At 36.9% G+C, this 12,060-nt stretch overlaps 2 protein-coding genes across 7 annotated transcripts in view; one reads left to right on the forward strand and one right to left on the reverse strand.

Annotated features, from left to right (window-relative positions):
• Positions 1-4,969: 4,969 nt before the first annotated feature.
• Positions 4,970-10,840, forward strand: SNRPF (small nuclear ribonucleoprotein polypeptide F). Its single transcript, XM_019732190.2, has 4 exons — positions 4,970-5,124; positions 7,018-7,143; positions 10,078-10,142; positions 10,726-10,840. Exons 1-4 carry the CDS (start codon positions 5,122-5,124, stop codon positions 10,790-10,792), a joined length of 261 nt encoding a protein of 86 aa, XP_019587749.1. The 5' UTR covers positions 4,970-5,121; the 3' UTR covers positions 10,793-10,840.
• A 205-nt stretch (positions 10,841-11,045) lies between these two features.
• The window catches only part of CCDC38 (coiled-coil domain containing 38), a 40,003-nt gene continuing 38,988 nt past the window's right edge, over positions 11,046-12,060 (reverse strand). For all 6 annotated transcript variants that reach the window (XM_074326178.1, XM_074326180.1, XM_074326181.1 and 3 more), the window contains one exon: positions 11,046-11,974. In XM_074326178.1, coding sequence (XP_074182279.1) covers positions 11,861-11,974 — 114 coding nt within the window. In that variant the 3' untranslated portion in view covers positions 11,046-11,860. The remainder of the gene's footprint in view (positions 11,975-12,060) is intronic.

Below are 12,060 nucleotides of genomic sequence, written 5' to 3' on the forward strand. Positions count from 1 at the left end.
ACAAATCGAACAAAACCCTCTCATCTTACAGTCCCTAAACGTAACTTCAGAAAACATTGCATAGTCTTAGAGCAAAAGACATATTTTTTTTTGCCTCCAAAAATTCATTATAGCTCACCTTAGTTAACAAATAGCCTAACACATTCCAAATAGATCCATTGGACCCATGGGCCTCATCTTTTTCTCAGATGAGAACTAGAGAAATCATGGAGGTTTCGTGGCTCTTACCTGATAGCAAAAAGTGGCTGTGCAAGTACAGGTTTTCTGGCTACAATCTAAGGCCATTATCCACCTATGTAACATTCCTGGCCTCAGTGTCCTTACTTGGAAATAAAAAAACTGAAAGGGATTTTTCTTTAAGTTTTCTGTGTGTGTGAATACATAAGCAATATATACATCGATTTCTGAACATTTCGGAAAAAAACAGAAAAATTAAAAACCCATAATCTTATCACCCAGAAGAGAGAGCCATTATTAACATTTTAACATATTTCATATTTCTCTCTAGAAAGAGGAAAAGAGAAAGACAGGAGGACACACACACACACACACACACACACACAAAGAATGGGATATCTGAGTAACCAGATGTATAAAAGGAAATCAACAAATAGAATATTTATTATTACTTTATGAAAATAAATTAAAACAAGACATGAATGATTCTTAGGAAAATATAAATTACATTAATTGACAATAATAAACAGCAGAAAACCCGAAGAAATCGAAAGCTACAAAAAAACCCCTGAAAACATTTGCAGAAGCTTACTTGCCTGATGTAGGTATCGTTACAATCCCATGTTATAGAATGGGAAACTTCATGGAAAGTCTACCCATCAAGGAATCAGCAGAGCTGGGAATTGCCAATAATAGTTCCCATGATCAAAATAACCACACTCAAAGAAGGTCTGGACCCCAACAAGAAAAATCTTATGCGATGGAAGGGGAGTCATTTAACAATCAGTAACCCAGCGCCTACACTGTTCAGGGTGCAGGGGATGCAAATATGAATAAGCAGGCAATGGTCCCTGTGGTCAAGAAGTTTCTAGTCGAGTCAAGACAGACAAATAATTATACAAACTATACTGCAATGAGTTAATTGCTATACCAGAGGTAGAAAAAAAAGTGTTAAGGGTGATAGAGCCCAGAGTTAGGAGTGATGCCATGGGAGCCTGGGAAGGGCTCATACTGAATGTACCACTTGGGCTGGCTTTGGAAGGCAGGCAGAGAAGGGACAGATGGGCATTCTATGCAGAGGGCACAGCCCGTGCAAAGGCACAACGCTGTAGATAATCTATATGTTGACTTCTTCATTAAATCATCTTTAAAAACAATGCAAAGACATAATGCTGTTTTGACAAAAGGCAGTAGTTCTTAGTATCATCCTTTTCTTCTTCCATCAAGACAAAAACTGCTGTTAGTTCACATTAAAATGGTAGGACTATTTGGCAGGAATCCAGTGTATTCTTCCTTACTGAGTTGTCAGAGATTCTGCCATGCCATTTGTCTTCTAAGCAAGTTATTATGAAGGCTGTCAGTAAAGAGTAAAGATGAGGATAAGCAATATAGTCACCAGTCAGTAGGGGGCTGACAATCTGTTCATTCAGAATCAGCAGGGGGCCGTGGGAAAATGTCTATTTAAGCAAGCCTATGAAGGACCATCATTCAAAAGAGGGGGTAGGTTTGTAAAAAGCTAAGAAAGTCTTCCTCTAATTTTAATTCCCAGAAGCTGTCTGTGGGCCCTCTGTCTGCGTACGGAGAATAAAATAAAGACATTCTGACATGAGTGATCTTAATTTTGACCACTCACCAAAACCTGATTCGGAGACTGACAGATGAATCTGATGCGATACAGAAGGTCATGTGTATGGGCGATTAAGTCAACAGTCACATATCTGAAAATAACTCAGTCTGCAGTATAGGAATTGCATTGTCTTACTGAGGCTGTGAACGATGTGTGGAATTAAGATGCTTTGTTTGTTTTCCCTGAGGTTCTTTTAGTTTGGAATAGAAGAGCTAAGGAGCAAAGTTTGGAGAAAGACAGATCCTGGCTCTGAGGCTTATTCCTTGTGGCACTTTGAGCAAGTTACTTAGCAACTCTAGCTAATCCTACCTACTTCACAGAATTACTGTAAGAATTACATGAGGTCATGTAAAGTACTGGCACATAAGTGCTCAATAAATGGCAGCCGTAATGGTGGTGGTAGTGGTGGTGCTGCTGGCTTACATATTATATCGATCCAAGAAGAGTCTAGACTTTTCCCCAAACAGAATATGCACCTACAGGGAGAAGGAAACTTTTGTTGAGTCTAAATCATTATGGACAAATGAATTATACTATGAATAAAAATATTTTCTGCTGATGAATTTTATCCTTTTCATTGTCAATAATATAATCTAACCTGTTATCTATAATCAGACAGAAACAGAACCAGTTTAAGTTCCCTTCTTAATTGATCACATTTATAAACCAAGATACAGTCTCAACACCATCACTGCAAAATCTCATTTTACAGTGTATGGTTTTAAAACAATTATATTTTCCTGCCTAGCATTCTCAACATACATGGAAAACTGAAAGGTTTCATCTACAAGAAACTTACTGTTCCCTAAACTGAAAAACTATTCTGTCCTTTATTTGAGAGATGATTCTAATTAATATTTATTATTAATAATAATCAATAAACTATAATTAATTCTGTAATTGAAAATAGTTACAATGCAAGGGACATTTTTTATTTTAATCTTCATTTTTTCGTTATTAATTTAAAATATCAAAGAATAATAATATCAAAGATATATATTAAGATAATCTATTTCAATGCCTTAATTTGACTAATATGTAACTAAGACCTTGAGAGGTACAGGGACTGAACCACATATCAATGATACCAAGTGTAATATTTTACATATTTTCTTTTCAGAATTGCAGCAACTATAAATAACATAGCCTGATAATTGCTAGAACTAATGTGGTATGAAATAAACCTGACTCACTCCCGGTGACTCTACAAATTAGTGATGTCTGCAATATCCTGTCCTCAGCAGCCTGGCTCAGCAACTGTAGACTCATGCCTATGGCTTCTTTTATGAATCAGTCCATCTCATATTTGGTCTCCCTCTTTTCCTGCTGCCTTCTATACCCCTCCCCCCCATTACTGTCTTTTCCAAAGAACCCTGCCTTTCATTATGTGCCTGAAGTAGGACACTTTCAGTTTTGATATTTTCGCTTCCTGTGATGTTTCAGACTTAATTTGCTCTAGGATCCATATAAAGTAAGATTAATATTTAACATGAGAAAAAAACAACTTTAAATACAACTATCTTTATATAGATTACAGAAATATTTTGTTTCCCTTCACTAACAGCTAAAAAAATAAGTCAGACTTTAAAAATATATACCATGTTTCCCCGAAAATAGGTCTTATATTATTTTTTGCTCCAAAAGACACATTAGGGCTTATGTTCATGGAATGTCATCCTGATAAGTCATGCTAGGGCTTATTTTCCTGTTAGGTCTTATTTTCGGGGGGAAATGGTATTGAGCTTTTGAAAGTGAGCTTTGTAAAGTAGAAAAAGCATACAGTTTTCAGGATGAAACCCACTGTGTGGCCCTGCACAAGATGAGCCTGTTTCTCATCTTTAAAAAGGGGCCATAACCACTAAATCAGTCTGTGTGGTAAGATTCCCATTATAACAATTGTGAAGGAGCCTGGCACATAGTAGGAACTCAAAGTCTGTACAAAGGCTAAATATCCACCAAATGATGGTGAAACTTACGGAAAACCCCACTGAACTTTGGGGTAAATAATTCCAACTGTTTGGCATAAACTACACTAAAACAAAATTACTGTGTTCTGTCAGTGTTCTCCAACATTTATATGGACATTAAAATCAACATGAACATCTACTGAGCCCTTACATGGCCAAGCACAGCCCTACCCTCTTCACATTAATTATTTAATCCTCACAACCTCGTGGGTAGTGTTGTTTTAAAAGCCACTGATAGCTGAGGAAACAAAGGCCTTAGGGGGTTAAGAAACTACCCAACACCATCCCCAACAGATGGGCCGAGGTTCTGAATTCAGGCTGCCTCCAGTCTTACCCACTAATCCATGATGCCTCAATACGCAACATTTAAGCCTAAATTCCAAAGTCATCTCCTTAGGGTTGCAAAAACAAAACCCAAACCAGCACTACTTAAAGCGTGTATTCTCCAAGAACTGCATTTAGCATCTCAGAGCTGAGCGAGCTGAACGTCTGTACTGGGGAAAAACAGGTGAGATTCTGATCAATACCTTTTTGCCATCGAGGATTATCCCGTGATAGCGTAAACATCCCCCACGTCCCTAATTATAAATACATGTAAAAAGACCCGACTGGGTTTCTGCTGGCAATGCAAAACAGATCGACAGGGAGACCACCACTCCGTATTCTAGACTCAACTTGACCTCATCTGAAATATATTCTGTACTTTCTACGGTGCGTTTCACCTCCCTCAGTCTAGTCTTGCTTTCCCACTTCCTTTAAAGTGGGTTGAAATAAGCATTACAGAATAGAGGTCAGGTAGAAAGGGACTGTGGCAGAGGAGCGCCGAAATCACAGAATCTGTGGGAAAGTGAGGATAAAATTCTAGAGCCTCAAAAAAAAAATAAAAAATTCTAGAGCCTCAAACTCGTTCCCACAGGTGTAAAAGGACAAAGGAATGCCCCATTAGCCAGGTAGGCGAGAAATCACGTCCATCTCTCAGCCGGCCCCTGGAGGTGAGCAGACCAGACACCGGGCGGCCTCACTGTTTTTGCAGCCTCGCAGCGACGCTCCGGAGTCCAATAGCCCACAGCTTCCCATAAGGCCGCAAGCAGCGCGGATGGCACACACTAGCGCATTACCGCTGGTTGCCAGAGATACTGCCCAGCCATCTCACCCAATCAGCACATATCTCTTTGCGTCCAATCACAGAAGCGGAAGAGCTGAAGTCGGAGGTAAAAGGTCACGCCGCTTTTTGGCGGCCATTTCTCTTGGAGCACCGCGATTCCGGCCCTGCTGTAGGTGCTCCAGTCACGAGGGACGACAACAGCAGGGTCGGGGACTTGTAACCTGCAGTATTTGCCCGTCGTTACAATGGTAAGGAGGAAAAGAACAGCTGGAGTCGCCGGAGAGAAGGCGGGTGACCCGCCTTCCGGGCCTTGGTTGGTTCGCGCGTTTCCCATTCATCCGCGTGAGGAGCAGCGCCCCGGCTCGCTACCCGCTTTCTTCCTGCTCTGGGGTCTGAGGCGCGCGCTCCTTCCTCTGCCCTCCGCTCCCCAGGAGTGCACCTGCCCCCTTACCCCTCTTCGTTTGAGCCTGAGGCATCTTTGCTGGCTGGAGCCACAGGGTCAGGGTAACGACGAAGCGGTTTTTCGCGTCCCACTTACCACGCTGCGGAGTCCCCTTTTCATTCCATGATGTTGGGACTCGCAGCTCCGCAGTGCCCTGGAACTCTGAGCTCAGGCTTTGGAGCATCCATTTGTTCATTTAGCAGATATTCAGCTCATGCTACCTGGCAGATGCTGTGCTAGGAGCTGGGAACATAAAGTGAAAAGTACTGATGCGAACCCAGTCAGCTGTGGGAGGCATTAATCAAATAGTAACGGAAGTATATAATTGCAAGTAGTGTTAAGTGCTAAGAAAGAAGTAGACAGGATGCTGTGATGGCACATTAGAAGAGTGGTCAGGGATGGCATTCCCTGGAAGGGGACGGATGCAATCTGAAACCTAAAGGACGTGAAAATACAGCGCCTTAAAAAGCAGGAGGAAGAGTGTACCAAGCACAGGGAACATGAGCATAGGCCCTAGGTACGGAAGGAAAGCTTGACCACTTAGAGGAATTGACAGAAAGCCACAGCTGCTTGCAAGAATAGTGGTTATGAGACAGGGTCAGGCAAGATCTCTCAGGTCATGTTAGGAGGTCAGCATTCTCCAAGTGCAAGTGGAAGCCATTGGTGCATTTAAGCAGAGCTATAACATGATTTAAAAATAGTAAAAATAATAGATAATAAGTTGGAGAAAGACAGGAGTGACAATGGGAGACTCAGGAGGTTATTGCGGTCGTCCCATGTCCTTGGAGATCACCAAATATGCTTATCTTAAATGGGTTTAGTATTCATAGCTAAGTTTCTTGGTTCTTTCTTTGGGCTGATGGGTGAGCAGATGAGGGACAGAAAAAATGTCTGAATTCACTGAGGATACTCTCGTTTGCAGAATAAACAAACATTAAGTAGTAGCTCATATATAGAAGGCACTGCTAAGTCAGGTAAGACCCAGTCCTAGCTCCCAGAATTCAGCGAAAGACTGTCAAATGTGATCTGTCCCCTGCTTCATTCTGTAGCCTCATATATGGGACTCTGACAACACTGAATTGTTTGTATGTCCCTGACATCACTTTGTTGCTTAATTCTTCCTTCCTTTTACATAGGTAGCTTCCCCTGCCTATTTTTTCCCTCTAGAAATACCTCTCATCCTTTAAATCGGAGGCATTATTTCCTTTTCTCTTGATGCTGGATTAGTTTGGTACCCTTATACATAGCATATCTCCTCTTACTACAATGCAATATAAATTGTCTCTCTCTGTGTGTTTTGTCCTTCCCCCTCCCACTGTGAGCTTCTTGAGGACAAACATTGTCACCTGCATTATTGTTATTGTTTTCTTTTTCTTTGTTTTTTTTTTTTAACTGCCTCTACCTTTGTTTCTTTATAGCCTGGAACAGTGAATGATGCATATTAGGTATTCAGTGTTTCTTAAGGAAATAATGAATACTTTTTTATAAATTTTGATGGGTTGAAGAAGAAATTGGCTAATTAGGTATTTACATTTCTCTGGTGCTCTTCAACAAATAAAAGTGAAAATTAATGTGAGGAGTCAAGAGTTTGCTTCATTTGGATACCATCAAATTTTGGTGCTTTGGTAGCAAAGACTAGGTGGTGGGAGCTTAGTTCAGGAAAATGATTGACTGAGTTCTTTTTTTGTTCATTTTGCAGAGTTTGCCCCTTAATCCCAAACCTTTCCTCAATGGATTGACAGGGAAGCCAGTAATGGTGAAACTTAAGTGGGGAATGGAGTACAAAGGCTACCTGGTATCTGTAGATGGCTATATGAACATGCAGGTAAGTTAAAGATTTATAAAGATCATTAAATTGTATTTATTTTCTTCACCTTATTCCTCAAAGGTTTAGTGTGACTTATAAGAATAAAATTAATTAAATTGACAAAGCAAAATTCAGGAATAGAGTCAAGGACAGGATATTATAACTGATAAACTACGTATGAGAAAGGTGTTAAACAAAAAATCAGCCACAGATGTGACTCCTAGTGATTAAAGCAAGAAGAGCTCAGATGTTTGATTCATAATGCCATAAGGAAAACACATTGGTTTTCACAAAAAGCAAAACATCCCAGCACTTAGCTCTGAAAGAAATTTTTCAAGTGAAATTTTTAAGTCTTTTAATGAATGCTAAAGGCACAACATCAAAATAATTCCATAAAAGCATTTCTTGAGGGAGAAAGCATACCAGCCAAAGGAATTGATTAACTGACTACATGTCTGTTACACTAGCTTCTGTAAATGTTTCAGCCAGGTTTTTAAAAATATATATAACATAAAATTTACCACTTTAATCATTTTCACGCATGCAACTCAAGTGGCATTAAGTACATTCACATTGTTGTGCAGCCATTACCAGTATCCACTTCCCCAGTTTTTTCATAAACCCAAAATGGAAGTCTGTACCCATTAAACAATAACTCTACCCATTAAATAATAACGCCCCCTTTCCCTTGCCCCAGCCCTTGGCAAATACTATTCTTTCTGTGTATTCTAGGTACCTATATAAATAGAATCCTACAATGTTTGTTCTTTTGGCTTATTTCATTTAACATAATATTTTCAAGGTTCATCCATGTTGTAGCATGTATCAGAATTTCATTCCTTTTTACCGCTGAAATTAATATTCCATTGCATATATATACTGCATTTTAATCCATTCTTCTGTTGATGGACATTTGAATTATTCCACTTTTTGGCTATTGTGAATAATGCGGTGAACATGACTGTACAGATATCTGCCAGAGTCTTGGCTTTCATTTCTTTTGGGTATATATCCAGAAGTGGAATGCTGGATCATATAGTGATTCTCTGTTTAATTTTTTGAGACACTGCCATACTGTTTTCCATAGCAGCAGTGCCATTTTACATTCCATCAGCAATGCCCACAGATTCCAATTTCTTCACGTTCTTACTAACACCTGTTGTTTTTGTTTTTGTTTTTTTTTGATAATAGTCATCCTGGTGAGTGTGAAGTGGTATCTTCATTGTTTTGACTTGCATTTCCCTAATTAGCAGTACTGAGATCTTTTTATATCCTTAGTGGCCATTTATACAGTCTTCTTTGGAGAAATGTCTAGTTATGCCCTTTACCCATATTTAAATTGGGGTCTTTGTTTTTTGTTGCATAATTATAGTTTCCAGCCAGGTTTTTGAAGAAACAATTTGAGGTTATATTTTTCTGAAACTCAGGTATTTATGTGACTGGTTAATGGCAGATGGATGAATTTTAAAGGTTACCTAGACAGGTGGTCAGTCCAACCATGATTCCAGGTATTCCATACTGGTAGGACTTATAACTTGTAGGCAGAATACTAACAGGATTACTTGCAGGCAAAAAGCTGAGATTTTCCTTAATTTAAGAGTTTACCCCCTGAATAGATGATGCTCAGGTCCCCAAAGTTCTTATAGAGCATGGTTTTGTCCTGGAAAATTCCCCAAGTAGGAATCATTTATGAAGGCCATAGAAGAATCTGAAGAGTGCCCCTTGTGCTGAAAATGTTCCAGACTTAGAACAACTTTATGAATGTTCCAGACTTAGAACAACTTCCAGACTTACACAACTTTATGAATATAGTTAAAACCACTGACCTGTACACTTTAGAAAGTGAATTTTATGTTACGGGAATTATATCTCAGTAAAAAAAAAAAAAAGGAATAAAGAATACCCACCAAATATTTGGTTTTAAAATGGAGCTTCCTGGTGAGCCTGCCAGTTATGGAATGTATCTCTAAGTAACTAACCACATTGATGATGCCTAAAATATCATAAATAAATGTTTACCACAGAATAGATATATAACCCACCATCCACAATTTAGTAATGAAAATGTTGAGTTTCAGTATTTATGAGTGAATTTCAAATGCCAATTCCTGAGGCGTTTTGGGTCAAAAATTTTTAATGAGTTTATTATTGTTGTTGTTATTATTACTAAAGTATAGTTGCTTAAAACTATATGTTTAGTTTTAGGTGTATACCATAGAGATTCAACATTTATATACCCTACAGTGTGATTACCACAATAAGTCTAGTAACCATCTGTCACTGTACAAAGTTATTATGATATTATTGACTGTATTCCCTGGGCTGATAATTATATCCCTGTGAATATTTTATAAATGGAAGTTTGTAAGGTCGTTCTTCATTTTTAACCTTTTAAGAACTTTTTTTCTGTTTATTAGCACATAATTAAAAAAAAAATTCTTATTCAGTTCTTTGGTTTGGATGATGACTAATATCAAAGTACTTGGTATTTTAGCCATAGCTTTTGTACACCCATTGGGTTCCTCAATATGTTACTACAGTGGAACATCATTACTCCAAGAAAAGTTAATGTCTGCTTGCTTCTTTGCAATTGAATTTTCAGAAAACTTTTTAATTGAAATGTACTCAATAAATTGGGAGACTGCCTTCCTCAATACATTGTTTTAATGTCTAATAGAAAAACATATTACACAACAGAGATTTAAAAAACTATGTTGAAATGAGCTTTACTATATATTAGTTCTATATCCATCAATGTTAAACTTTACTGAGTATTTATATGAAACTAAAAAGTACTACAATAGTAATAGAAAGGTTATCTTCTAGTATTAATTATAGATAAATGTGAGTTGGTATAAAAAGGTCTCAGTTAATAAGTTCTGTCACCAGTGTTAGGTGTTTTATACTATTTACTTTCTGTATCATACTAATGTGTTTTCTTTTTATTTAAAGCTTGCAAACACAGAAGAATACATAGATGGAGCATTGTCTGGACATCTGGGTGAAGTTTTAATAAGGTAACCAAACAGCAGTAATTGTACATATAACGAGTATTAGAAATAATTTAGTGCTTCAATTTCAGAATTACGTTTTAAGTTCCTATTTAACATAGTAGTCTACAACTAGACTTCAGGAGTCTTTGAAATTGTTAAAGTTGTCAAAGAAGATTTAAATATTTTGGAGCTATTCATCCTTAAGATTTTTCTAGTATTGATATTAAACTTCTAGCTCTTAGCTGGAACCTTTTTCAATGATTTTAGTTGTAGGAGCTTGGTTTTGAATTTTAGTTGTGTCTGGATGCATTTTTGGGATTTTTGTTACACTCATTTTCTAGAACTAACTTTACACCCAATTTAGTCATTATTCTCTTTGGAAGATCATGAGATACCATTTTATAACAACCAAATGGTAAAAAAAAAAAAAGTGCCATGTGCTTTTTAAAAAAACAATGGTAGAAACATTTTTTTAAAAGAGAAAGAATGATATATTGTAAATTTAGCATTTAGTATTTTTTATAATGAAAAAAATCTAGTAGTTGTAAATCAGATCTTATGTGGTTTCCAGTTGGAACAACAAAATGCACTGTTTTTCTATTTACAGGTGTAATAATGTGCTTTATATCAGGGGTGTTGAAGAAGAGGAAGAAGATGGGGAAATGAGAGAATAACATCTTTTGTGGGTATTTTTTTATAAAATAAAAAAATTTTCATTCTGACTGGTGAACTATTCATATTCAGATATTTACAGGCAAAGTTCAAATGTTGAAACAATTGAAAGATTATCCACAAAAGTAATGCTTGAAAAATCACCCAACTTCATTCAAGCTGGTTTTCTTTTGGAAGCCCAATACTCTATTTTTTTCTAAAAGGGAAAATTATTTATATGCTTTATGTTTATAAAGGTGAATTTCATCCCTTTCTTGTAATTATATATTAACTGAGACCTTTTAAAAGCAACTGCTTTTAAAGTTATTTTGAGCCATTTTTAACATGTATAAAGTTAAACATTTTCTTACAAATATATAATGTATTTTACTTAGTTGACAAATTACATAATATATCAGTGTAAGCTAAATAATGTACACATATTATAGCTAAAATTGAAACATCACCTGAAAATTTAAATGATTGTGGATATAGAACACAACAGAAATTGTAAACACATTTAGGCTGAAGACATGGTTTGTTCACTTAAGAGAATTAAGTTTTCTGAACAGAACTCCTTAATGTGAGTTAAAAACTAGTCTTACAGTTATGTTCTAAGAACATAACCTAGTGGTTTTCATTTCAGTTTTAAACTCCTCAAAAACCCTTAAGATGTATTAGAGTTGAACATTAAAATCTATACTCCATGGTGATAAAATGTATACTGTGAACTTTCCTGTGGACTGGTTTTTTCAACCAGACTTTAAATGGGTCATTTAAAGTCTGATGTTGACAGAGACTGCCACTGCTGCAATTTAATGATCGTTCACCATATAGTTACATCAGTAGACTTTAGATGTGAATCTCCAACTGGGACAACTCAACGTGTAGATATATAATGTTTAGAATAATACTTAAAATATGGATAATGAAAGGCTTCAACAACAAAACAAAATAACTCCCATTCCCAATCCTGTAACCTTTAGAACAAAGCCTCTCTTCAAATTGGGGAGGCCAGCATATAGGGCAGAATATTGCCATCATTGAAAGCCAAAATCTACAAAATATACCTAAAACATTACTGCTTCAATTCAAGTGAAAAAATATTCATCCTCTACTGATTTTGTTTTTGTATCCTTGATTAAAAGTAGTTCATGTTTGTCACTGGATGGAGGTTTTGAACGGTAGACAAGTCGTCTTCCCAGCTGAAACAAAAGAAAAAATATTTAATATTCTTCAGCATAACCTTTCTCTATTGAAGTGTAAATAAATTAATATTAACTTGATTTTT

The sequence above is a fragment of the Rhinolophus sinicus genome, linkage group LG02 (assembly GCF_036562045.2).
Source record: "Rhinolophus sinicus isolate RSC01 linkage group LG02, ASM3656204v1, whole genome shotgun sequence".
Classification (NCBI taxonomy): domain Eukaryota; kingdom Metazoa; phylum Chordata; class Mammalia; order Chiroptera; family Rhinolophidae; genus Rhinolophus; species Rhinolophus sinicus.